Below are 26,668 nucleotides of genomic sequence, written 5' to 3' on the forward strand. Positions count from 1 at the left end.
TATATGATACACCAAATATTGTCGGGATACAAGTCAAGATTTGGGCATTAAAGATCGATTTCGAGTTGACATTTCTGTGTGAGCATCACTGGGCACCAATATACCAGCAAGTGGACCCAATAGGAATTCCTCAACAGTTCCACTTTGGGAGTACCGACACCGTGGGGTTCGGGGTGATGTGTCACTGGGTTTCTGACTCATAGCCAGCCAGTTTCTACTACAATATACGTTGTATACCTACAGTCACTAGTTATAACTCGCGAGTTGAGAAGCAGTGCATCTCTTACAAAGACATCTGGTGGGTGTCGTTTTTAGATTTTACCAGATACTTGTTTTGCTTACTCACGGGAATAGGACCGACATTTCACTAGAAGTAGAAGGACGGCTAGGAAATCACTCATGTTTATTTTGCACAACAAACTTAATCTAAATTCATTCGGTGTTGTCTGCCGGTACCGCAATATACGGGTCCAGTAATATTGTAGGGGAGTATGTCCTGAGTACGAGTGCCTAAAGAGATCATTCAATGTATACATATCCTAGCCGTTGGGATTTTGGTTCTGTCATCGTTCGTGTTTCTATATAAAGATACCTGATCTATACACTGACAATATCTAGTTTATTTTACAAATCATGCCTTGGAGGACTTGTATGGGACCAGCCTCCTGAGCACTCCGAGGTAGTGTCGAACTTGAAGGCATTAAGATCAACGCGACAAAGTTCTAAGTTAGACTCACCTCGGTTTGTATCTGCAATGAATCATTTGATAGTCAAGTCGAACCAGAAAAGAATGGTTTGGTGTGTCTAAGCCGATTCTCTCCCAGAAGTCTGCGATAAAACCTATTACCACTACGTGACGCTGACCCTGTTTCATGTACCTTAATTCTCACCTTTGTATAACTAGTTATCATATGAAGTTGGGCTAATCTAGCCTTTGGGGATATCATGAGCAGTCCAAGAACCAGTTTATGATTTTGGACTTATGACTTTGGACAGTAAGAAATTACCTGATCAATAATGTATAGCAAAGGTTAGTACATGTACCTCTTCAGCAGTTTCCGTTGTAGAACCATGGATGCGTCCATGGCTCATTCCGTAGATGGACTAACCCCGAACCCTAACTCCGCATTTAGATAAGCCCAGAACCTTCTCCACATTAGTCACATGGCGATTGTAAGGTTGCCAGCCGCGTTCTATTAGATCGCATACTCGAATCTCATAATTTATCTCACGCATTCTCCTTTCCCTTTGTCATACTCTCAAATTCCAAAGACAAAACACAACCATGCCCCCTATAACCGTGTCCAAAGGACGCAGCCCCTCCCGCGACCCAAACGAAACCTTCACGGAAATGGCCGACACAGACCTAGAATCCCTGGGCCGACACTGCCAATACGAGTACTGCGGCCAACTAGATTTCCTCCCCTTCCGCTGCGAATCCTGCCGCAGCACATACTGTCTCGACCACCGAACCGAAACCGCACACCAGTGTCCCCGAGAAGGTGAATGGGCCCGCCGCCGCAACGGAACAAACAACACCAACCAGGAAAACCGCACCGCCCCCGAAAAGCCATCCATCTACAATACCGACCAATGCGCCCACACCCAGTGCAAAACCCTCATAAACACCCTCAAAGACCCCGCCGTGCGCTGCCCCCAGTGCAACCACCAATACTGCCTGAAACACCGTCTCCGCGAGGAACACGAATGCGCCAAGATTACCCCGCTGGGCGCGCGCCAGCGCAACACCGCTTCGCCAAATGATACGATCAAATCTATGTTCGCGCGCGTGCGCACCTGGGGCCGCGATAAGCAGAACGCCGCTGCAAAGGGGACCCTACTACCGGCTCTACCAAAGCTGAAGCCCAAACCGAATAGTCCCGCTGCGCGTGCGGTTGCTGTTAATGGCCTCAAGCGATCGGCTAAGGGGGATGCTTCGGTGCCGGCGGATAAGAGGTTGTATTTGCATGCTGTTGGTACGGTGGAGACGCAGGCTGCGGAGCCGCCGGCTGGGGATTTCTTCTTTGATTCGAGGTGGAAGGTTGGGCGCGTACTTGACGATGCGGCGAAGAAGTTGCGGGTTCAGAATTTGAATAATCGGGTTGATGGGGAGGATTCGAAGTTGCGGGTCTTTCATGTTGAGTCTGGGGAGTTCCTCGAGTTCTCGGAGGCTATTGGTGCTGGGAAGGTAAAGCAAGGTGATACGATTGTGTTGCTACGCGGCGCTGGGGCTGTTCTTGGGAACGCATGATGCATTTATTTGCTCTCCGTTTAAATTTGTTTTAAATTTGTTGCTTTTTGCTTTTCGAAGCATATACACAGCCTGATACACCTGGAAGCATTTTTGCTTCAATGCATGGGTTGCGTTTCTGTAAATCTAGACTCGGAGTTTGAATGCATTGCTAATTTTCTTGGTCTCAAAATATAAGGCCTGTGTCATACATCACAGAATAGTTAATTGGTATCATACAAACATCGCAACTCGGGCAGTGCCCGCAAAGAAGAAACCAGAAATCTATATAAATCAAACGCTCATCTTCATTTTGATGATCTTGTGAGGCTTGTATCCAATGACCTCAAACTCATCCTCCTTCCAGCCATCAACGACCGCGCTGCCCCGGTCATCACGCTTAATGCGCAACTCAGGGAACTCCGTTGGATCGCGAACAAGCTGCTCATTAAGCGCATCGATGTGGTCAAGATAGACATGGGCATCACCCATAGTGTGAATGAGAGTTCCGGGATGAAGATCCGCAGCATGTGCAAGGATGTGAGTAAGGAGAGCATATGACGCGATATTGAAGGGCACGCCGAGACCCATATCACAGGAGCGCTGGTACAGCACGCAGGATAGGGTACCCTTCTCTGATGGACGGCCAGTCTTTTCATCAAGCTTCATGCCAGGGGGGAACGAGACGTAAAACTGGGCGAACATATGGCACGGGGGCAGAGCCATCTTTTTCAAATCAGCGGGGTTCCACGCGCTCATGATAATGCGGCGATCGAAGGGGTTGTGAACGAGCTTGTGCACAACATCTTTGAGCTGGTCGACACCCTGGCCGGTGTAATCCGTCTTGGCGTCGACGTACTCGGCACCAAAGTGCCGCCACTGGAATCCATACACGGGTCCTAGGTCACCCTCTTCACGGTGGCCGAGGCCAGATTTATCTAGGAACTCGCGGCTTCCATTTCCGTCCCAAATTTTAATCCCGGCTTCGGAAAGTGGGAGAGAGGATGTGCAGCCAGAGACGAACCAAAGTAGTTCGGCGAGCACGGCGCGTAGGAAGACTCGCTTCGTGGTGAGCAGGGGCAAGACGGGGATTGGCTCGCCGCCTTCTGGGTTGGGCTTTGAGAGAGAGAAGCGTAATTGTGGCGGTGCAAAAATTGATTGCGTGCCAGTACCAGTGCGGTCGGGTCTATGCTCGCCTTCGGAGAGGATTGTGCGTATCAAGTTGAGGTACTGGTGCTCTTCGTGGGAGGGGTCATGTGGCGGCGAGGATGCCACGGGGGCTGCAGCGACTTGGTCTTGAGTCATGGCGTAGAGTGAGCTAGCGAGGAAGGGGGATATCAGGCTTTCTATTGATAGAACGGTAGAGAGCCATTCAGTGTGTCAAGTGGACGATGGAGAGGGGAGATCGGTGGATCGCGTCGACGCGACACGTGGTCACGTGTCGATCCCGTATTTTATAGTGCTCGAGCCAACTTGTTCAAGGAAGTTATCCAATCAACTTTTAGTTCGCTGTTGTAGGCATTAACATGCGCTGGATTACTTGGTACACAATATTTGCCCTTTATAATAATATTCTTCCTAAAGTATTCACTTTGATAACCCAACATACAGAAGAACACTTTGGAAACCCACATATAAGATTTCAACAGACCACTATAGATGATACTGCAGAATTTCCAGCATTACTTTTGAATAGAGGTTGTTGCAACAATAACAGTCCAGGAATAGGTAACGCATATCTCATTTTCAGTAAATATTTGATAGGACGCACTCTATTCAGTCAACTTAACGCCGCTGGAATGGATGCACACGCTTTTCTATATCATGAAAGCAAAATTTCTCGTTATCTTTTTCTTCAAGACACTTCTCATTTGATCAAACAGTGATCGCGGCGTCATGAGTCTGCCAACAAGTCCACTCCAACTCCCCGCAGAGCACCTACCGCCCACCTGGGGAACTTTGATTTATCGCCTCCGTAGATATCGGAGAAGAACTTGCCAAGAAAAGCCGGGTATTGGTCTTCAATAATGGCTTGTCGGATTTTGCCCATCAAAGTCAACATATAATGAACGTTGTGGATGGTCAAACTGTAGAAGTATCAGAACCGAAACAAGATATCGTGGCCAGTCCACACTTACAGATGAGCACCAACGGTCTCTTTGGCTGTAATGTGGTGCATGTATGCTCGCGTGAGCCCAAGACCACCTTGGTCAGTTGAACGACAGCAAGTGCAGGTACAGCCCTCCTCAACTGGACGGAAGTCATCGGCGAACGATTTATGACTTAGTTTCAGTGTTCCAGAGGAGACGATAGCGTCGCCGAAGCGCTAGCTGGGGTCAATGCAAGAACGAAGCTGGAGGGTTTGTTGAGTCTTACCGCTGTCCGTGTCGGCCAAACACAATCAAACATATCTGCACCGAGAGCCACTGCTACAACAATATCCTCCGGGTATCCCTATTTTTGTGATTAACCAAGGCAAAAGAACCAATTCAGTCAGACATACCACGCCCATGACGTATCTGGGTTTATGTTCCGGGAGAATTGTAGTGCATGTATCTACTCTTTGGTCTGTTAGTTTATTTGGTCTTTCTTTTTGGTGGAAGTAGAAGGACATACACTTTGCAGAACTCCTCCTTGGCCTCGCCACCAGATAGACCTCCAATGGCAATTCCCGGAGTATCTCGCGCTACCATCTCTTCACAACACTGCTTTCGCAATTCGAGATCCAGACCACCTTGGATGATACAAAAGAGATTTTGTCGCTCGGGATATTTATGCTCCTCAATGCACCGATCTAACCATCGTACAGACCGATCCATAGCCTCCTTGATGCGGGCATGATCTGGCGAAGTGGTTGCAATCACATCGTCTAATTGCATAATAATATCAGATCCGATAGAATTTTGGAGAGAAATGGAGTGTTCGGGTGTCAGTAGCCTGGTAAAAATCAGCATTTTGGATGCTCAGCTACAAGGTTTATTGCAAAGCCACCTACATTGGGGAGCCATCGTGCGGACTAAGGAATCGCACTCCTTCCTCTGTGACCGTCGCCAACTCAAGAAGCGACACCATCTGGAAACTAAGTAACACACATACCCGGTTAGTAACATATTATCAATGTGCGACAGGAGAATAGTGTATCTTACCCCCCACTATCGGTCAAGAGATTCCGATCCCAGCCTTGTAACTTGTGCGCCCCGCCAACTGCATCTAGTACCGCCTGACCAGGCTTCAGACCCAAGTGATACGTATTATTCAAGCACAGCATGCATCCCGTCTCTCGCAGCTGGTCGTATGTTAAGCCTTTGAGAGATGCCTGTGTCGCGACGGGCATGAAGATCGGCAGAGGTACGGAGCCATGGGGCAGGTGGAGGGTACTCGCACGGGCCTTAGTTGTCTATTTATACCATAACACATAACCGCATCAGATATATGTTACCAATAGGTTTTCAATTGCTGTCATGCCACAAGTACGTACCGAGCATTTGGCGTGACGATCGAAGGTTAATGCAGAGGGAATCGACTTGTGAGCGGGGGCGGTGGTGGTTGACATGGTTGCGATTGATATAGATGGAGTTGAATATGATGTTTTACCGAGGCGCCTGGCTAGCAAACGGTAGCATAGCATGGGGAGGGGTGATTTGGGTGTTTGCGATGCGATCAGGAACACTTTTATCTGATAAGCTGTTTGTCTGGTTTGCACTCTGAGGCTCAACACCTGGGCCCTCCATAAAATACCTAATTTGGATATCTTCGAACTTATTTGTGTATGTGAAGTCCTTAAATGCTCGATGATTTCAAGTCGAGGATATTTTCGCCTTAGTTGAGACTCAATATTACCAGTAAATCATGTTGCTCCCCAACAAAACTAACCCATACCTGCAAACTACTTGTAAAAAGAATTATTCAATGATTTGAAATTCTAACGATAGCCATGTCGTTACCGATACTCTCTATGTTGACTCCTTTTGATATCCCAGATGTCCTTGGGATCTAGATGTGGAGATCCGGGGAAACCCCGATTCAGGGGAAAACGAGAGACGGCAACCAGATCCCACCTAAATGAAGTGTCAAATTAGACCGGGAGACCAGCACATTCCAAACTCCAGATCTAGTCCCGAAATCAGATATCTCCAATACCCCAATGCCGGTGAGGTATCGGAGGATTGCCGAGTCGCCCTAGCGCGGGGGACAAAGCCCGGGGAAGCTAAATCACACAGGGGAAAAAAAAAAAAAAAGAAAGCGAAAAAAAGGATCGTGGTCTTTTCTGCTTTTCTTGTTCCTAACACAACTCTTTTGAGTATTTCCAAGGCTGCTTGGCAAAATCTTGTAAATATGGCAACGGAAAAATACATGCAAGATGTTGAACAAGCTTCAGGGGTATCTTTCTCCCCTTCCCCCTTGTTATAAAACCTACTGGTGTTGCGGTGTGTGAAATTGAGAGAGGACTGACAGTAGCGCAGCTTTCCAGCCCTGATATTGTCGACGAAGCTCTCAAAGCACGCGAAAAGGCCTTGGTCTGGAAACAAGATCTACGAATCGTTCCCTTGTGCGCTGCAATTTACTTGCTTTGTTATCTCGATCGCTCTAACATCGGTATATTTCCCGCCACCCCATGTCGGATATAATTGAAGCTAAAGCATCTAGGCAATGCCAAAATTTTGAATTCGGACACTCACAATGATCTTCTCTCGGAAACTAATATGACTTCGTATCAGTACACGTGAGTCGCAACTGTTAATTTAACCACTACATTCACAGCGCTGATTTACAAAAGGATTGCGCTCATGGTATTCCTGATAGCATATGCACTGTTCGAAGTCCCATCAAACTACTTCCTGAAGAAGCTCCGTCCTAGTGTATGTCTAAAACTAATCTATAGACATCATCCATTCCCAATTATCTCAATTCCACTAACAAACACCAGCGCTGGATCGCTTTTCTCATGCTCTCTTGGGGTGCAACAACAATGGGTCTCGGCGGCGTCCACAACTACGCCCAAGTAACAGGACTCCGATTCCTCCTCGGCGTAATGGAAGCTGGCCTCTTCCCTGGTTTCGTATACTACCTTACATTCTGGTATCGCAACTCTGAGCGGTCGATCCGTGTGGCCTTGATTCTCGCCTCGGCAACACTAGCTGGCGCATTTGGCGGTGCTATTGCCTTTGGTGTGGGGCATATGAATGGCGCTCATGGTCTTTCTGCTTGGAGGTGGCTGTTTATCATTGAGGGTGCCCCATCGTGTGCGTCTGCCGTTTTGGTCTGGTTTGTGTTGCCAGATTACCCGGAGACTGCTAACTGGCTTACTGCCGAGGAGAAGGAGCTTGCTGCACAGAGGTTGATTTTGGAAGGATCCAAAGGTTCTGCTCAAGCTATGTCTTGGGAGGATGCAAAGTCTACGCTGACTGATTGGAGATTGTATGCTCATTATGCGGTATGTTTTCTCTGCCTTTTTCTCCTGTCAATTTCTGCAAGACTAATTGGCTAAAAGGTATACTTCGGCATCTCAACACCGTTCTCGAGTCTTTCTCTTTTCACGCCTGCCATCACTGCTGGTCTGGGATACTCTGATCTCCGTGCTCAGTTGATGACGGTGCCTCCGTACGCGGTGGCCTATGTCGTGACTATAGCAGTGGCCTGGTCTGCGGATTACTTCAACAGGTAAATTATCTTATATTTTGAAGAATACCCAATCACTAATCTGAAGCCATGAATTTTAAGCCGTGGTCTCCATTCGGCCATATTCTCTTTCATCGGGGCAATGGGCTTCCTTGCCTCCGCTGTTCTCCCCCGCTAGTGCATATCTAGTAAGTGACCCAATCATATCAAGCACGCACCAAGCCAATGAGAATCATCGTCTAATTCAAACCCTCAGAGCCGCTACGGATGCCTCATAGTCGCTGCTAGTGGCGCCTTCGCCTGTATCCCACCCCTACTAGGCTGGCTATCCTCCAATATCAGCTCAACGGCCGGTGCAGGGCTCGCAATCGCACTCAACATCTCATTCGGTGCCCCAGGCCAGATCGTCGGTGTCTGGATCTACAAAAGCGACGAAGCAAAGATCGGATATCCAACCGGCCATTGGACAAATGCAGCATTGCTACTCTTTGTGGCAGCCGGCTGCATTCTATTAAGGCTCTACTACGGGTGGCGCAATCGCCGTGGAGACGGGGCAAGAGATGGAAAGAGTTTCGCGTATTAGATCGGTAGGGCTGGAGTGTCGTGGTGAAAGTTGATAGGGCTCGGGTTACGAGCTGCAGGGTGAACACGTCTATATGAACTTTGGGACATGCATCTGTCATAAAACAGATAGATACCTGAAGTACCTAGGTAATTAATTTTAATGACAAATTATGAATTCTCGATCGTTTTTACTCATACGCAGTAAGGACAGCATATATAACTTCAGCTCCACATGTGCACTATCTACATAAATAATACACGGAGTGAAGTGCAAGGTTTAGATAGTTGTGTATTGTACATGTCGGCTGAGTCTCTAGTGTCCCCTTGCGTAGAATTTCAAATTAAATAATAGCCCAGATCCGCCTTAACCCTATATAACACTTAATCAATAAATCGCAGCTAATTAATTAATAAAAATCTTCCACGTTCTCCAGATCTAGCCGCACCCGCCATCTCCACCTCCACCACCTCCGCCTCCAGCAATAGCAGCACCGTTTTGACGTTCACGACGCTCCCTTTGCCTTTTAGATGCTTCGTAGTCCTCATTATGTGTGTGCTGGCTGGAGGCGTCATGGCCGTAGGATACGGGCCATGGGGCGGAGAGTCATATGCCTCTGCGAGATGAGCCAAAACACATAATAGTATGTTGGTGGAAGGGCCTGTCTAGGGCATGACAGATAACAGTTTGTTTGCTTAGATTTCTTTAGATATTTTAGAAAGTACTTGGTTTGAGGTAGGTTGTCGTTGGGTTGGCTATGGTGATGGAATAATTAATTTATATAGTCTTCCAATACCAAACCTTTGGTTACTACCTGAGCTTAAAAAAGATACAATAAATGGCGTCTTAAGTGGCATGGTTTTCACTGCTGTCTTGTATAAATTGATCGACATAGCCTCCGCCCGAAAAAGACTGAGTATAAATATGTTACCATATCAAGCAGTCTTGGCGATCACGCTTCGGAGGGTTTGTATAATGTACAATTCTAAGTGATGATATACCGAACATAATAATGCTAGCCCTAATTACCGCAAAGATGTACTCTGGGATATTTTTCTATCACCTCGTGTTTTTCTATCACGTCGAGGTTACCCGAGGCTAGCAATGGGTTGGAGTTGGTTGGTTAAAATAGACAATTAAAGTTGTCAGTTATTAGAGTTCAGCGTTCCATGGTTCACTCCAAAGTAACTGACCAACATCCAACGTCAGGTCTACAAGGTACTTTTGTAGAAGTACATAGTTACTTAACTATACTTTGCAATGCCAAGTAAGATTAATAATCGGGTTATTTTAATACAATGTATTTGGTTCCTTTTAATATCGGTCATTTGGAATGCTGCCCAACTCGGCCGCTATGCATCGGAAATTAATGTTTGGCTACTCCGTAGACACATGGCCAACGCTGTGCTACCCGCGGATGTGTAAGTTCGGGCGGGAGGCCAATGCGACAAAAACCCGATGATCAACAGTACCTCAAACGAGGGTAAACATGTGCAACGCCTTTTTCTAGAAGGGGCGAGTTTTTTTCTAGCCGGTGGTTATGGATCGTGGATCCATAAGTATATCCGTCATTAGTTTAAAAATAAAAATAAAAGGAAGGAAGACTTCACACATAAAAGCTCTGTCGATAGATATTCTGTAATCGTATAATAAAAAACAAAGGAGAACAATCTGATAGAAACCAACCCCGACCATTACACTCCCAAGCCCAGTACCATATATGATACCAGTATAATAGATAACCCGGTCCAGTTCCATGTCTGATCTTCCAAAACCCAACACAGCTTAACAAAAAACAACATATACCAAAGGAACTCCCTCTATCAGGTACATACACCCGATCTGAACCAAGGAAAAGATAAATCAACACAAAACAAATCGAATAATGTAAATCAAATCCAAATCCAAATCCGAGACAGGTAGATGCCCGGAAAATGGAGGTTTTTGTCCCGCCTTAATCCTGTAACTCCTGCTTGTGACCTTTTGCTCCAAATCGCTTTCATTACCACATTCACCATATCGCATCGCACTTGAGATTGGGACAATTATTTTGCATCCGCGGTGACACAGACACACACACGTATTTGTCCATGTCCCCAAGGAGATCGAAGCAGTAGGTGATAACATCTATTGCAAATGCCACCTTAGGCTTGTCGACAATGCCACAAGGTAGAATTGCCATCTGAACCGCACAGCACGGAGTAACGATTGGAAATTGTCCCAGGTAGGACGTCGAACCCGCTCGAGCATGACAAGTCATATGTTCTCGAAGAGACAAACAACAGTCACTTGACACGACGCATGAGACCCGAGCCCCTCGCCTCTTATCAAGTGGGAGTAAGCACCCGGCCTAATTTCCGGGTTTGTCTCAAGGCAGACAGCGCAAGGTAGAGACAAATCAAATCCCGAAGACGGCCTGTATGAACCCAGATCGGGGAAGACAAAAACAATAATTGGTCCCGAAAGAAGCGTATGTGGGATGTTTCTCTAAAGAAATACGTAGATGTACTCTCAGAAGACACGACACGTATGTGGGAGGGGAAGAGGCGCTGAAAAGAGCCAAAAAGGGAGTCTGGTTCGTGATGCATCACACGAGGCCTGACGACATCCAGACACCGTATCATATACCTGAGCCGTCTGGATCTCGGTGTGGTGTGTCACGACTGGTGCTGAGGTTCCACGCATGCGAAACAAGGTAGTGACCTGCATTTGTAGGTGGTCATCCGGGGCAGGGATGGTGCATGGTGCATTTTTCTTTTTTTTATTATTTGTCCGTCATTCTAGCATCGGGAATCATTCCACCAGTAGCCCATGACATGGACTCTGTATTGTAGTGAGCCCTTGTGGGCTGGACTTGCGAAAACCGGGAAGCTGTGGTTGTCGACGAGGGATAGTGCATGCATCAGCAGGACTCGGGGAGAAAAGGGTATCGCATGAGGTGGGAGGGAAGGAGTGCGGTGAAGGGAGGGGGGGTATGTTTCTTTTTTTCCTGCAGTCAAAAACGCAAGTGAGAGAGCAAGGCGACAACAAAAGGTATGGGGTTTTGTATCGGATGGGACTTGTGGATCCCCGAGGGCCCTTCACAACAGGTGGAAAACAAACCAGAACAAGCACCCACACACCAAGAAATGAAGTGCAACAAAGTTCAGGATCAACATCAAAATCAAGCACCGAAAAAATTGATAAAAACACAAGAAGGGAAGAGAATGCCACCCAAGACTATTAGGAAAGATTGGAAATAAAGAATACGATCAGAACCCGCCGGCTCCGCGACCATAGCCAGACGACGTTGCCTGCGGGAACAGTTGACCCTGGTAGACGGTAGCAGCCCGGGGCTGTTGATTCAGGGCCTTGAGGGCAACCTCGGCGGCGTCCTCTTTGGCATTGTTTATATACAGACCATCATACCAGTAACGGGCAGCGATATTCTGGCCCTGGACAGTGACGGTACTAGACCAGGCGGTACGACCTCCTGCGATTCCGAGATAAAAGTAATTAGCTTTCTGCTGCCAAAGTCTCGGAAACTAAAAGTCGGTGTACAAGTGAAAGGGGGGGGCATTTTTCTGTGTCTTTTTCTGCAAGACTCCACTCCTTCCTGCAATGCCCACAACACGAGACACATAGCCGTGGATAGAAGCAGGCTGTGTGCGTAGGTATTGGACCGAGGAATAAGAGGGGAAATAAAATTCTCTGGTTCTGTAGCGTGGGAAGATGGTGGGATAGAGACTGAGAGGGGGAGGAGAGGAAGAGGAATTGGAAATCGGGTAAGTACCTCGCCGATCGGAGACAATGTTGAAGACAGGAGGAGGCACCTTGGTACGTGTGCAATGATCTAGATATGGTTAGCCGGGTATTATTGTCATTTGGAAGGGATTTGGGGCTGCTGATGCTTGTCCACCCGTTCCAATGGCTTACCCTGGAGCTGGTCCTGCCAGCTAGGCCGGCTACCAACACCATTCCCTGGAGGACTAGTAGTATACGACATTGTTGCTTCGTAGAGTAGATAGGATATTGGGGGAAGCGGTTAAGCTTTGCAATTGAGATGGTATGAAGTGGGATCGAAGGTGGGGAGGATATCAGTCCACGATGTTTTGTCAATAACCCAATTGATGATGAAGATCAAAAGAGAAAAAAAGAAGACAAACTTCAAGGGGAATCCACAAGATATAAAAGAAAGAACAGGATCAGACGAGCTCAATTGGACCCGTTTATAATCTCTAGAGATCTTCTTAAATGTAATATTTTTTTTTTTTTTTTTGCAATGACCTTCAAACGGGGACGACATGGGGAGCGGGGAGTCATATAAACAGTGGGCCATATTATCTTCAAGGTCAGGAAAGAAACAACCGATATTTTTTTCTTGTCTTCTTTTTTTTCCCTGTATTTTCTGTATTTTCTTTTTAATTTTCTGTATTTCTTTTTCTTTTCTTTTTCTTTTTTTTTTCAAGTATTTTATTTACCCCCCTGGGAAACAAACAGGAGCCTAACCGTCAAACCTAACGAAGGAGGGGGCTTATGCATGTCGATGTGGACATGACACAGCGTCAGCCAAATCCTCCCCCTCTATATCCACCAGTCAAGGCTCATAGGCGAAGAGTATGCGGATCATTTTGAGGCTGCAACCTGGAACGGCCCGGCGCACGCCGACTAAGCAAGAAACAGCCCTTGAAGAAACGCTAGACAGCACGTAAGGGTTATGGAAGAGGGGCAAACCGGATGTTCCCAAGTTAGTTCCCGCTCTATGACAGACAGGGAGATATTGCCTAATTCTCCTAGGATCCAGAATAAATGGCACCTTTTTTCGGAAGAAGGTTGAACGCGGATTGGATGGAAAAAAAGTGAACAACTCAGAGAAACCCCACGTTGGTGTTTTTGGGGGATTTGCATGCTTTCATTTTGGATTTTTCTTTCTTTTTTCTTTCTTTTTTTTTACTGTCTCGCCTCACTTGAACAGAAGTACGTTAGGGCAAGGGCAAAAAAAAAAGGGAAACGGAAAACAATATAATGTCCCGAGTTTAGTTTGCGCATGGACTTGAACCGTATCGGCGGAACGGCGGGCTTCTGGAATAACCACGAGGGACTGCATGAGGGGGATGGTTAGAGCTCTGTGGGTGATCTCTGCCCAAAAAGCGGAGCCTGTGGCCACAGCGTCAGTGTCATAGCTTTTATTGTTTAATTGTTTTTTTCAGGTGTGGAGGATGCCCGAAATGTAGATTCGACCGTGTTGGGCATCGGAGAAGCATTGCCAGCTCATCATGATGAATGATATCATGATTTATTTTGGAGCAGTCGACTCTCACACATTGTTGACATCGGGAGTTGCTGGGCACCTTCCAAAGCCACAGACCGGGCCGCCCTGCATGAACAGTTGCTGTCGGGCCCAGGATCAACATAGAAGAGGGATTTATTAAAAAAAAAAAAAAAAAAAAAAAGGGACAAAGCGATGGAATGAGGCAAGATGGGTGACATTCCTGGAGAAGCCTCAGAAAGCCATCAGGAGGGTGTTGCAGAGATCTGGTAACAAAGATACGGCCAAGAACCCCCTGGTTCATTTTCATGTTGTCGGCTAGTCCCGTCGGGTTAACCGCCTGATGTGCAGAGACTCCCGTAGAAGGAAATTCATCGACAGTTCATTTGTTATTCACAGAGATAAATTTTGAACATCCCAGTCAGAACGAATGGGGATGTTCACTTTTGGCAGAGAAGTGTTGGGCATTCATGCAGAGTTAACAATATCCTCAACCATGGTTCTCAGTAATGCGGCTTAACATCGAGTATGCACGAAACACGTAGAGCAACAGCCGATGGTTGACAGGGGACTAGGCCAGCACATTATAGGGCGTCTAAAATATTGGAAAGGAAAACAAAAAAGAAAAAGACAAGAAAAGACAAAAAAGACAATGAATGAGGAGCTTTCCCCGCACCCAATCTTGAAGTACATCTAAACATGTATGCTGCGCAGTAGACTACATAAGTACCACGTACAGTTGTGGTACCTACAGTAGTAGACGTAGGAGACCAGTATACTCGCATGTTAAAATTATATACTAGGTATCATATTGGCTATTTCTTGAATTTTCATAAGGCAGCAAGGCCAGGGGTGTGTTCTTTGGGCTGTTATTCACGCTAAAAACAAAAGATTCATCCAGAACCAATCGATCATGAGCCCTAAACAATAGTACTAATATTTTCTTATTTTCTAATATTTTCTTCATATGGTACTCCCTGTACATTAGATTATATTTCTTTTTGGTCTCTCTGCATTCTGAGGAAAGTCTTAGGTTGAGGGTAAGTCGTCGATACAAGAGATCCAAGTTACAAGATCAATAGGCCGAGAGAGCACGAGACATTCTAGTTTGAGAATTGAACCATGGTTCACAGAATAGACTAGCCCTAGCTTGAAAATAGCAACCATGGTTCAGCTTTCAGCGGTCAGACTCTCAACATCCATGGATGCAACGCCAGCATAGCACATTGGAAACAACTTTGGGAATGTGACATCAAATTGTAAGCTATCATGCTAGGTTCCCGGTGCAAATGAAAAATGCCCAAATCTGTAACCCTGCTTGGTTTTCCCCTGTCAAATCCGTATTAGAAGGATCGCCCGGAAGTAGACTCGAGTTCCCGGAATCCCGTTGAAGATGATTCGTGTCAATGGACAACAAGAGGCAAGAGGTAAAAGGATGAAGGATGAAAAAGCCCCCCCTCCCCCAAAAAAAAAAGAAAAAAGAAATGGCAAGAATAATTCACAAGAAGAAGCTAAACTAGAACAAGAACAAGAACAACAAAACGTTCATATCCCGTGTTATTCACATCATTAAGTCATTAAAGGTAGCATCAAGCCCCGTGGGCCATAAATATCTCGACTAATGCAGGACCAACTCATCCATCTAGTTCATCTCATCATAAACCATCGTTGTCTGCTCATGGAGCCGAGGATCCCTGTGTCGCTTAGGCGGATCCTCTTCGCTGTAGTACCTGACCGATCAGGCGCCGAGGGCCCATACGCTCCAGGCTCTTTACTAGCGAATGCTGAGCGGGCAGGATCCAAGATGGACGCCGCTCGTGATGCCAGCGACGACGAATGCAGTCGTCAACTAGCGCAATTATCCCTGTTGCAACAATCACACTGAAAAAAAGCGAACCGGCTCATCAGCCTCATAACTCATCATCACTTTGTGCAGGGGTATCATAGGTGCATTGCGTGTGGTGCATGCGGTGCATGCGGCGCATGCGTTGGTACATTGTACACGAACCACACCCCCTCATACGAACCACAAAAAAGAAAGGAAAACTAGCCAGGTGGTTGAGGGATAACTTACTCGGCAACATCAGACATCGTCTTGTAAACTTCAGGATCACTGATCCACAATGAAGAAGGTGGCACCCAACCCCCCTTGCTTTCCTCTTCAACAACCTCCAGCGGCGCCAGCGTATCCGGTACCAAATGAGCAATAGTCTTGGAAGTGCGCGTGTCAACCAAGAAATAAGACACTTCATGCAGATCACCCTCTTTGCGGACCTCTCTCCGCCACTGGTACTTCGTGGACCAATACTCGAACTCGTATTTCTTAGTTGAACCAGGTCCTTTGCGGCGCAGCTCGACATGCGCATAATTCGAGAATTCAAGTAAAATCGTCTCACCCAGTATCGGCAAAGCGCCCAGTCCTTCATTCTCTATCCCCAACTCATCTTCCTCAATCATCCCCTTATTTACCTCATCTCTCGCATCATGGTCAGTTTCATGCCCATGTCCATGTCCATGTCCACAACCAGCCTCAAGCCTTGAGACCTGCCTCTTAAGCTCCCCATTCGGCGGACAGTGACCAGCAGCTGAACCAGGCCTAAACCCAGCAAAAATATTACTCCATGAGGTGCGCAGCGCAGGCCTTCGCTCATGAGCAGGTACGACCTCCCGTCTTGCAGAATTGCACACCTCGCGCCCTGAGTCCCGGCAGTACCGCCGGAAGGAGAACTTACGCGAGAAGAGGTCATACATGCGCAAGTGGAAGAGGATGACATCGCGCTGGGAGCCGTCACGGAGATGGACGGGCGTGTCGACGCGTAAGTTCATGTTGCCGTCAATGGTTGCATCGTCGTGGCGGATGAGCAGTCGCCGCGAGGAGGGGAAGAGCGGCGCAAAGGATGAAGCCGTTGAGGGGATTGCGTCCAGTGGGTAGAATTCTTGCCGCTCGTTGACACAGTAGCGGCCTTCGTGGGGGCTTGCCGGCTCGATTGGTTGGGGTTCCTGGTCGAGCTCAGCTGTGGAGTATGTTGTTGAGGCGTAAGTTGAGGTTGAGGCGCGGGGATGTGGTTCGCGGCACTCGTATGTAACTTCGGCTTCGGCTTCGGATCTGGAAGTGTGTTTTTGGTTGGCTGGGTGGTTGGTGACCCAGTCGTTTTTATGTGGTTTGGGGGCTATTCGGTCGCTGTGAATTGTAGCCGCCGTGCTTTTTGAGGATGAGCTGTCTGTTGAGCTGTAGCTGCCGGCTTGGCAGGATTTATAGGAGCCCATGGTATTTGTGAAATTGGCTTGGGATATAGGTTGTGATGTTGATTTTTGATTATAGGTGTGTGTATGTGATCCACTGATCTATAGTGAAAGTAGGCGAAGAAGGGTAGAAAAAGTGGATATAAGCCCGGAGTAACATCAAAATCAGCCGTAAGTAAGCCGCAGGTGGTGTGGTTGACCAAATAAGGTATATCAGAGCAAATAGCGATCACACCCGGCGTTTGGACCTGTAGATAGTCCGGTTGATTCCGTCCACGGGTACTTCGAGGAGGGGTTAGATTCTCATAACATGGGACACCGAGGAATAATAGTGGCAAGGGACCATTAGAGTAATATCTCCAGGATTATTACCAGGGATAATACAAGTGAAAGCAAGAAAGAAAATCATATGATCGAAAGAACAGAGAGAAAAGGGCAGGGGTGGGGGATTTCCTGTTTGAGAAGGCAAAATAGATTGAATTAAAAAGATCAGGGGGGAATTGGGGAGAATGTGAAAGAGATGAGGGTAAAAAAGAAAAAAGCAAATAGAAAAAGGAGTTCGAATTCCCCCAAAGACCAGAAATCAGGTCAGAAATGAGAATGTGGAAAACTGGAGTCTCACAATGTGGGAAAGTATTTAGAACATTTGGAGGGGAAAAATGGAAGAGAGAATGCTCAAAACCTCGTTTGGGTACCCGACTATTTGTTCTACTATCAACTTATTTATTAGAGACACACAGTTGCACCTAATTATTGCAGCCTGTAGCACAAATAGAAAGAAAGAAAAGAAAAGAAAAAGAAAAAGAAAAAGAAAAAAAGAAACAGAAAATCAGCCACACACACACACACACTGGGCTATGAATGAAATCTACCTATAAGGGATGATAGAACTCCTCACTAGCGTACGATGTGCTGTGTGATGGTCCCTGTGTTTCATCTTCATTCGTAGCTTTGGCCTTTTACTTTTTTGTTTCCCAACGTGAGAACCAGTCAGATTGCGGGGGCCTGCATCGAACAGGCCTGGACACGAGATTCCCTGTATTCCGTATTCTATAGTATTCTATAGGGAGAAGGGCACTACGATATTAGGGGGCCTTCTAAGATTATAACCTACATCATAGTAGGGAATAAATCATATATAACATATACAACTTTGGTAAAGACATCCCTTTATACATTTCAGACGTCATGAGAACCCTGGAAACCGTGGACCCCACGGTCCGTTCCGATTGTGTGGTGGAGACAGTAATAGCCGACTATAGATTGTACCTAAGATATATATATATAACTATACCTAGGTATAACTATACCGTAGAATATCTAGGTATCATGCCATATTAAAGAACACCGGTTCGTGAATTCCCCGTAATCAAAGAGTTGATCTATATCGTACGATCTATTTAACTTTCTTAACGGTATTTTAGGGCATGACGACATAGGATCGGCTAGCTTCAACGCACAGACTGAAAGACCGACAGAATGAAGGGGGTTCGATGATTTCACTCTTCTTCACTCCGATCCGATCGAACAAAAACACGATAGTTAGTTTCCACTAACCCATACCCATATCGACAATTGATCAACACTACATACTACGAGAAAACATCACTGGTCTAAGCGACCGAGAAATATGTCCAATAAAATCTATATATGACCACCCGTAGCCGAGAGACCGTATCCGGAGTTCATACCGAGATGATTACAATGTTCATGAACGTTACCCTGAATGGAAATCAAAACATATGTCCAATCTGGAAGTCTGGAAGACAGAAAAGAAAGAAAGAAGAACTGGCAGTCTACACCTGCGCATAGAGAGGCCGAGGAAGGTCCTCACCGAGCTTGATCAAGGTCTCTGAATGGCAAGCTGGGTGGGAAACAAGCCCCGCATGGCTTCCTGGGACCGGAGCTCGGAAGCCCACATAGGCTTCTCGTCGGTCTTCTACTGTGACAGACCAGGTGTACAATCCATAGTAGGATGCAATAGAGTGGACCAACCAGCGACTGAGAGGTGTCAGCAGACTGTGCAGTTTCATTATGGTGGAGAAAAAAAGGGTTAAAAACATACCCGAATCCAGCGGCACGATCATCAGCCAAAGTCTCAAGCACCATCTTCTCACCGTCCCGCTCGCTGTGAGAGCTGATCTCTTCTCGGAGCAGGCGGAGTCTCTCCTTTCGCTCGGGAGAGTCGTGCATCTGTCCATTACGACCGACAAAGACGATCTCATCTTCCGAGTCATCGCTAGCAGAGTGCTCGGGAGCATCCCGTAGTCCCTCTTTCTCAAGCAGAAGCTCCCTCTCGTTCCACTTCTGGATAAAGGTACGGACCTCTTCTTCCAGATCTCGGAGCATGCCATGGGCAGCGCGCGCATGCTTCAGCTTTGACCTCAGCTCTTTCGGAATATGATGCTTCTCATTAGCTCTCTCAGCAGCCTTCACGGCCGACTGGTGATCCGCCACATGGGAATAGTGAACATCCCACAGGGGCGCAAGATAATAAGGCATCGGGTCATGCCGAGTATAGGTAGGTTGGATATCCCAGTCCTTGGATGACGGCGGTTCCGCCCAGGGATTGTGCAACAGACGATCTTGGTGTCTGGTCAGCATTTGCCTACCACACCTGCGCCAAAGGCCAAAAAAAAGGTACAAGTCGGCATTTACCGCGACCTATCTAGTGCATATACGTACCATTCTCCCAGCGCTGTCTCCGACGGCTACCATCTTTACCCTTGAGCAGAGCCTCCCGGGTCTTGAGGCCATCCCGGCGTAGAGGCTCCCGACGTCGGAAGCTGACTGTCGGAGGGCGGGACTCGACCTTGACTCGTTGGGATGGGATCGTTTCGTCGTCGAGAGGGATCGACAGCGAAACGGTGGCTCCACGCAGACCCGAGCGCGTCGGGGTCGGTGTGGACGGTGTACTTGCTGCGGGGGCTGAGTCCGTCAGGGACATGTTCTGCAGGGAGGTTGCTGCATGTTGCTCTGTCCACGCGGAGATTGCTAGGGCCTGTTGTGGCGACAGGTGCCCTTGCGAACCCTCTGGGCGCAAGCGTGGATGAATAGCCATAATTTATGCAATGCGATCAAATGAAGGCAACAGTTCTAGGGAGAAAGAGGGATAAGGATAGGATAAGAATGGGCAAGATAAGAGGACCTGGGAGAGATGATACGCAAGGTTGTCTGCACGGGACAACTCACTGGACGTTGATTGGTGGGAGAGTGGGGTACCTGATAGCCCTAGCCCTGATTTCCTATTTTGGAAGGTGACTCGAAACTGCCCCCAGTGGAAGGGGTGGATCAAATATCGAGGCTGTATATACTAGCTCAAGGCTGTATACGAAGTAGTTAGGCAGCCTTGGAACAATTTTCACCTACAAGAAATTGTACTCCGTACTCCGTAGAGATATTTATGAATTCTTATCTCCACAGGGCTGTGAGTCATGGCGCAGTCATAGTGGATTCTCCATTCTCTCCACCCTTCAATCCCCAGACTCGTGTACCTACGCTACTCCTTTGGTTAGCCCAGGACCTTGGATTTTTTTTAAGTTAATTTGAACATCAATAGATGACTTTGTGAATATAAACTGGAGTCCGTATTCAGAGTTTTCATCGGATATACCGGAAGTCCGTTCTAAGAATATTATATGTGTAATATGTAAGATGTAAGATATGATACAGAGCCTCGGTGGTTTAGCGCGCGGGGTCCGAAAATGGCTTGGCACAGGGCGCGTGCCCAATACCTCTCTCTCTCTTCCTCAGCTTTTAAAAAGGTAACCCTTAGACCACCCTTCTGCTTATTCTGCTTATTCGACTTATTCTTATTCTTATTCTTATTTTTCATCATGAAGTTCCTTACTCTTGCGCCTCTTGCGCTGAGCGCTACGGCAACTGCCATGGTCCTAGTCAATCCAGAGCAACAACCTCTAGCTCCTTCAATTGTTCAAAACCCTCAGTCCAAATCTCTAATCGAATTGGCCCCATACCAGACCCGATGGGTAACCGAGGAAGAAAAATGGTCGCTCAAGCTGGTAAGCCAGGTTTTGATTCGAATTTACTTATGTCATAGTACTAACGCTCAATCAGGACGGCGTTAACTTCATCGATGTCACCGATGAATACCAATCAGGCTCCTACGGAACCCTCCACACCACACGGGTTGTCCACTACCCAGAGGTGATGGAGCACTCACACGAGATTCTGCCATTGTCCAAAACCCTCGACAAGAGTAACATGAGAAGCAACCTGGAACACTTCACATCCTTCCACACGCGCTACTACAAGTCGCAAACGGGAATCGAGTCAGCAACCTGGCTATTTGACCAAGTGACTGCCGCAGTGCAAGAGTCTGGTGCCAGCGACCACGGCGCAACCGTCAAGCGCTTCGACCACCCCTGGGGTCAATTCAGTATTATCGCCCGTATTCCCGGTCAGACGGATAACACCGTCGTCCTCGGTTCCCACCAGGATAGTATCAACCTGTTCCTGCCTTCAATTCTGGCTGCGCCCGGCGCGGATGATGATGGTAGTGGAACAGTTACTATTCTCGAAGCTCTTCGCGCCCTGCTGCGGTCGGAGACTATCGCCCACGGAAAGGCCCGCAACACCATCGAGTTCCACTGGTACTCTGCCGAGGAAGGTGGTTTGCTCGGATCGCAGGCTGTCTATGCGAATTATAAGAAGAACCAGCGGAACGTCAAGGCCATGCTCCAGCAGGACATGACCGGGTATGTTCAGGGTACTCTGGATGCTGGCCAGAAGGAGTCTGTGGGTGTTATCATCGACTACGTCGATCCGGGCCTTACTTCTTTCATCAAGGAGGTGATCACTACCTACTGCGATGTGCCTTATGTCGAGACCAAGTGTGGCTATGCATGCTCTGATCACGCTTCTGCTAGTCGGTACGGATACCCCTCGGCATTTGTCATCGAGTCTCAGTTTGAGAACTCTGATAAGAGGATTCACACTACCGAGGACAAGATCGAGTATTTGAGCTTCGATCACATGCTGCAACATGCGAAGATGAGCTTGGCTTTTGCTTATGAGCTGGCTTTTGCTCCCTTCTGATTTTGGCACACTGGTTTACATGATATGATGGTTCGGCGTTTTATGTGATATACCTCTGAGCTGGGTTCCCTCGTTAGGAGTACATTGAGGTTCAACCTGAAGCTGTTTTTATTTTTTCGGTCTTGGGGCTTATACCCTACATACCCTTAGTGGAATAATTACGATTTCTAAACTTTCTATCCAAGTAATTTAGAATCGCGATTTCCACCTCGTTAACAAGCACAACATGGTCATAACTGCCCATATTAGATACCAACCTGAGCACTCATCCTCTGTGATGAGGGGCATGCGGATCCACCAAATTTAGTACTCCTTTCTCCTTCTTCTTCTTCTTTCGTTGGCCTTACTTTCCTTATGGATCAGCAAATAGCACGCGATTCTTGATAAATTACAAGAATGTCCTAGTGACGGCTCTCCATCCGAAATTTCTCCACCGGGCGATGCACCCGATTGTTCCCCTCGTGCGGGCAGATACAGCAAAGGGACTTTTTCCCCTCATTGGGATAAAGCACGCAGGACCCTCACCATATTCCGGGAGTGTGTCCGAGTTGTAGGAACCTAGTACTATGAGAGTGTATATTAGTTAGTCGATATCTCCTTCCTAAATCTGTCCCAATTCAATATCTATCCATCAAGGAAATATAACTAGCAACAGTGAGTTACTCCTGGTAACCTCCACAGCAAACCATTCAGAGTGGCTAATACTGGACTTCATTATGGAAAGTGTCCAGCAACATCGTTCCCCTTACCGTCATTAAAGGCGCCGGCCACGAGTTCATCCCCCTCCCCAACGGCGAGAACGCAACCACTGCCGATTTCCACTCTATCCGCACCAAGACTGAATCCCCTGCGCACTTCACTTCGGGGTTTTATAAGATTGAGGCAGGACCTGAAAGGCCCGCGAGCTATAATTTTGAGGAGACGAAATATGTCCTCAATGGTCAAATCGATATTTTGGTATGTCCCCCGTTATATATATATCAAGAGCTACCTCTTCATTGTTTTGTCTATACTAACCATTACGGTCCTAAATAGGATGAGGCTACTGGAATCACCCACCACCTAGTTCCGGGAGACTTTGCTTTTTTTCATGTTGGAGCTAAGGTCAAGGTTTGTCGTGACCCTCCCATATACCCATGGATCGTAATCATGATCTGGCAGTTCTAATTTCTCCCCGATCTAGTTCTCAACTAAGTCACAAGGATTGGCCTTCTACGCCGTTACTCGACCCATTCGATCTCCCCACCCTAACCTTGTAGGTCGAGAGGAAGACAAGGCTAGGTTGTAAGGACCTTGGGAGTCGATCTGTGAAAGTATACTCACCTTATTATGGATTATCTCCCAAATACAACATAAAGCCCCATACATTAGATTTGAAACCGGCATATTGTGATGGGATTATAAGAAAAGTACCTACTACAACATACAATCTATATCATACGATGTTGTGCCTCGTAGATCCTCCAAGATCCACTTGGCCGAGTATAGGGCTAGATCCCGATATGACGTAGCGATACTCACCGGTGTTTCGCACGTGATACCCCTCTATTCTGTCCAAAAAAATCAATAAACTCACCGTTTCCATACTCGTTGCTTGCAATTGTCATTTCTACACCCCGTCAAGCAAGTATACCTCCTTGGGATCAATCATCCCAACACCCTCTACATAAACCACCTCCCAAACAGCCCACCATGACCGCCTCAGCCCCTTACGCCAAAGAGCTCCAGCTTGCCAGTCTAGCCGTACAACGAGCAGCCATCCTAACAAAGGAGCTACTCTCTGCCGTTGACAAAGGCGCCCTTGACAAGAGCGACTCCTCCCCCGTAACAATTGCCGACTTCGCCGCCCAAGCCTCAATAATTGCAGCCATCCACAACGTCTTCCCAGACGACGACATCGTCGGCGAAGAAGACGCCACAGCCCTCCGCTTAAACCCAGACCTCCTCGCAAGAACCTGGGACCTAGCAACCAGCATCCACCTCAATGACCCAGAAAGCGAAGCCCTTCTCCACACCCCAAGTACCACCTCCGAACTTCTCGACCTTATCGACCTCGGCGCAAAAGGCGCCTGCACCCCAACCAGCCGGACCTGGACTCTAGACCCCGTAGATGGAACAGCAACCTTCATCCGCGGCGAGCAGTACGCAGTCTGTCTCTCGCTAGTCGAAAACGGGGTCCAGAAAATCGGCGTCCTCGGCTGTCCCAACCTTCTACAGTCAGGACCCGTCGCTGAACAGCGCGTCGACCGCGACGGTCTCGGTCAGATGATCTCGGCCGTTGCCGGGCAGGGTGTTACCATCAGACCTATGGGTCTGGGAGCTTTGCTGCCGGCGCGCCCGCTTGAAATTGTCCCGCAGGTTGGGGCTTCCGATGTGCGGTTCATTGATACGCGGGCGGCGAAAACGCAGGATCTTGAGGCTCATGCCCGGGTGGCGGCAGATCTTGGCTGTCCGTGGCCGAATCCGGTGGATTTGTGGTCGGCGCAGATGCGTTATGTTGCTATTGCCGTGCAGGGAGGGTGTAATGCTTTCGTGAAGGTGCCGCTGAGTTCGGAGTATCGCTCGAAGATCTGGGATCATGCGGGTGGTATGCTTATTGTGCAGGAATTGGGTTGTCTTGTTACGGACCTTGAGGGAAAGCCGGTTGATTGTTCGCTGGGTCGTACTTTGGCTGGGTGTCATGGTATGGTTGTTGGGCCGGCTTCGGTTCATGGGAGGATTTTGGAGGCTGTGAAGGAGGCGCGGGGGTTGTGATATTTTTTTTTCTCTGTTTTTAGATCTTGTTCTTTTGCATATTGGTTTTGATACCCTAGATAATCATATCATTGGCATGGTTACTATTCATGTTAGTACTATATATAACTACAACATAGTATGTATAATTTAGACTCTTCTACCGACAAGAGACGTGAGCACTGGCCATGAGACACAGTGTGTCATACTACGTTTCATGAGAAACACCAGTGACAAGTATTTCTAGTAAAATTGAAAAGATCTAAGTACTAATTGACTAAAATTAATCATGATTTCTTCACATTTCGAGAGAACCAAGTCCATATGTAGTCCGAAGTAACCCTAAGTATACCAGATAAAGCGTTGATGTCATCACCCATAGCATCTCCCACTTCCCGGTTCTTCCTACGATGGTCTGACTTGATTGGATTTAATTAAATTCCATGGACTTTCACTGAATCTCATTGGATTGAAATTGAATAATGGTCTGATGACCCTATGCGGGGAATTCCTCATTTAATACTTTTGGTTATACCCTGGACTCCCCTCTTCTAGACTTTCGATTCCTTTTTTTTATTATACTTAGCTTCATCTTGGATAATCCATCATGGTATTCAATCCATTCGCTAGACGCGAAACTCACAGTGCCAACTCGCTGAATACCTACCGGGTCCTTGTACCCCTCACCTGGGCTCTGGTCGTGGTGATCGGCATCTACCACTCTGTTCACTCGCCCGACGACACTAAGAAGGGCAAAAAGATTTGGAAGCAGGCTGATAAGCATAATACTCCATTCAGCCAGAACACTACAGTGACTGGCGTTTTCTGGTTCGTTGGCCTAAGTGGCACACCCGTGTCTATATTGGAGATGATTATGCTTTTGAATATCCACAACCTAACCTCCATCCAGGATCGTCCTCCTCCTCTCTCAGCTCAGCTATGTCTGGCACCTCTTCTCCAAGAATGAGGTCCTTGTCACGGCAGCTGCCAATGTAGCCACCCACTTCATTCTGAACAACCTTTTCCTCGCCGCTTGGATCCTCCTCTGGACCCGCAACCACTTCTGGGGCGCAGAGATCATCCTCGTCGCCCACTTAATCAACCAGACAGTCACCTACTGGCGCCACCGCGGTCTGCCGGCATTCGTGCATCTACCTGCCGTTGCCGGTCCCTATGCCTGGACACTGACGGCACTGTTCTGGAACGGCGCGGTCGCTGTCCACAGCCACAACCTGCCTGGCCGTATTGTTGCTAATGTCTTTATTTGGGTTATCCTCGTCATCGGACTGTTTGATATCGTCCTCTGGGAGGATTATATCCTTGGCTATTGTTTGAGTTGGTTGACATTGTGTAAGTTTTACCTCTTTTAAATCACTGTTTTGGAGTGCTTCGCTGATATATATACTTCTAGCAATCGCCCTCAGACAAATCGCTATCAAGATCATTGCCCTGCAGTGGATCTTTGCCTTTACTGTCTTTGCCGTGTTCTTGGTCGTCTCTCTTTACATCTCCACGACCAAGTACACTGGCCGCGACAGCCTCTTCCGTCGCGTTGCCCACCCCGAGTCGGTGGACCGGGAGAGAGAGCCGCTGCTTAACGAGGGGGTGTGAGGGTGTCGTCATGCCAGCATTAAGGACCCACTGCCGTGATAAGCCTAACTAGTTCGCTGGGGCATACTTTTAGGATCGGACTGGGCGCTGGAGAACGAGACACGGTGAAAGTACAACATATGGAGGAGAGATCTGCAAGGTCAGTCTTATTTTGGCGGAATTATGCACTCTTTTGTGATACCACCTGGAATAACGCAGTTTTCTTGTTTAAGTGGTGCACTGATGTGAAAATGTATCGACCCACTTGGGACTGGTAAAGGACGTATGTGTTGAAGACAGGTTGAATACTTTGATAATTTGACGTTGGCAAAAGGAATGAAACGGAACATGAATTTATATATGTTGTATGGAGTATAGTATTCTA

The 26,668-nt window shown here is 47.5% G+C and overlaps 11 protein-coding genes across 11 annotated transcripts; 6 read left to right on the top strand and 5 right to left on the bottom strand.

Moving 5' to 3' along the window:
* Positions 1-1,285: 1,285 nt before the first annotated feature.
* Positions 1,286-2,251, top strand: N7516_002880 (AN1-type zinc finger protein; the record flags this gene model as incomplete). The annotated part of the gene is made up of 1 exon (XM_057215600.1): positions 1,286-2,251. The coding sequence occupies one exon, from the start codon at positions 1,286-1,288 to the stop codon at positions 2,249-2,251; it is 966 nt and encodes a 321-aa protein (XP_057077483.1).
* Positions 2,252-2,524: 273 nt separating this feature from the next.
* Positions 2,525-3,535, bottom strand: N7516_002881 (thymidylate synthase; the record flags this gene model as incomplete). Its single annotated transcript, XM_057215601.1, has 1 exon — positions 2,525-3,535. One exon carries the CDS (start codon positions 3,533-3,535, stop codon positions 2,525-2,527), a length of 1,011 nt encoding a protein of 336 aa, XP_057077484.1.
* A 589-nt stretch (positions 3,536-4,124) lies between these two features.
* On the bottom strand, positions 4,125-5,858 carry N7516_002882 (tRNA-ribosyltransferase family protein; the record flags this gene model as incomplete). Its single annotated transcript, XM_057215602.1, has 8 exons — positions 4,125-4,317; positions 4,369-4,556; positions 4,607-4,684; positions 4,734-4,791; positions 4,847-5,167; positions 5,226-5,309; positions 5,377-5,627; positions 5,709-5,858. The coding sequence occupies 8 exons, from the start codon at positions 5,856-5,858 to the stop codon at positions 4,125-4,127; spliced, it is 1,323 nt and encodes a 440-aa protein (XP_057077485.1).
* A 707-nt stretch (positions 5,859-6,565) lies between these two features.
* Positions 6,566-8,432, top strand: N7516_002883 (uncharacterized protein; the record flags this gene model as incomplete). Its single annotated transcript, XM_057215603.1, has 8 exons — positions 6,566-6,610; positions 6,694-6,826; positions 6,878-6,953; positions 7,008-7,089; positions 7,158-7,664; positions 7,722-7,891; positions 7,952-8,026; positions 8,108-8,432. 8 exons carry the CDS (start codon positions 6,566-6,568, stop codon positions 8,430-8,432), a joined length of 1,413 nt encoding a protein of 470 aa, XP_057077486.1.
* Positions 8,433-11,662: 3,230 nt separating this feature from the next.
* On the bottom strand, positions 11,663-12,396 carry N7516_002884 (uncharacterized protein; the record flags this gene model as incomplete). Its single annotated transcript, XM_057215604.1, has 3 exons — positions 11,663-11,883; positions 12,184-12,243; positions 12,327-12,396. 3 exons carry the CDS (start codon positions 12,394-12,396, stop codon positions 11,663-11,665), a joined length of 351 nt encoding a protein of 116 aa, XP_057077487.1.
* A 2,801-nt stretch (positions 12,397-15,197) lies between these two features.
* N7516_002885 (uncharacterized protein) lies at positions 15,198-16,926 on the bottom strand (the record flags this gene model as incomplete). The annotated part of the gene is made up of 2 exons (XM_057215605.1): positions 15,198-15,540; positions 15,734-16,926. The coding sequence occupies 2 exons, from the start codon at positions 16,924-16,926 to the stop codon at positions 15,363-15,365; spliced, it is 1,371 nt and encodes a 456-aa protein (XP_057077488.1). The 3' UTR covers positions 15,198-15,362.
* A 1,772-nt stretch (positions 16,927-18,698) lies between these two features.
* Positions 18,699-19,963, bottom strand: N7516_002886 (uncharacterized protein; the record flags this gene model as incomplete). The annotated part of the gene is made up of 3 exons (XM_057215606.1): positions 18,699-18,903; positions 18,968-19,487; positions 19,588-19,963. The coding sequence occupies 3 exons, from the start codon at positions 19,961-19,963 to the stop codon at positions 18,699-18,701; spliced, it is 1,101 nt and encodes a 366-aa protein (XP_057077489.1).
* Positions 19,964-20,738: 775 nt separating this feature from the next.
* On the top strand, positions 20,739-21,960 carry lap1 (putative aminopeptidase; the record flags this gene model as incomplete). Its single annotated transcript, XM_057215607.1, has 2 exons — positions 20,739-20,924; positions 20,980-21,960. 2 exons carry the CDS (start codon positions 20,739-20,741, stop codon positions 21,958-21,960), a joined length of 1,167 nt encoding a protein of 388 aa, XP_057077490.1.
* A 726-nt stretch (positions 21,961-22,686) lies between these two features.
* Positions 22,687-23,248, top strand: N7516_002888 (Ethanolamine utilization EutQ; the record flags this gene model as incomplete). The annotated part of the gene is made up of 3 exons (XM_057215608.1): positions 22,687-22,917; positions 22,996-23,070; positions 23,144-23,248. Coding segments are annotated over 3 exons (411 nt in total), but the record flags the coding sequence as incomplete, so codon positions are not given.
* A 404-nt stretch (positions 23,249-23,652) lies between these two features.
* On the top strand, positions 23,653-24,714 carry N7516_002889 (inositol monophosphatase family protein; the record flags this gene model as incomplete). Its single annotated transcript, XM_057215609.1, has 1 exon — positions 23,653-24,714. The coding sequence occupies one exon, from the start codon at positions 23,653-23,655 to the stop codon at positions 24,712-24,714; it is 1,062 nt and encodes a 353-aa protein (XP_057077492.1).
* Positions 24,715-25,300: 586 nt separating this feature from the next.
* Positions 25,301-26,304, top strand: N7516_002890 (DUF1774 domain-containing protein; the record flags this gene model as incomplete). The annotated part of the gene is made up of 3 exons (XM_057215610.1): positions 25,301-25,521; positions 25,604-26,043; positions 26,105-26,304. 3 exons carry the CDS (start codon positions 25,301-25,303, stop codon positions 26,302-26,304), a joined length of 861 nt encoding a protein of 286 aa, XP_057077493.1.
* Between the last annotated feature and the right edge of the window lie 364 nt (positions 26,305-26,668).

Source organism: Penicillium verrucosum, assembly GCF_028828655.1.
Source record: "Penicillium verrucosum strain IBT 35672 chromosome Unknown utg000001l_segment0_segment0, whole genome shotgun sequence".
Classification (NCBI taxonomy): Eukaryota; Fungi; Ascomycota; class Eurotiomycetes; order Eurotiales; family Aspergillaceae; genus Penicillium; species Penicillium verrucosum.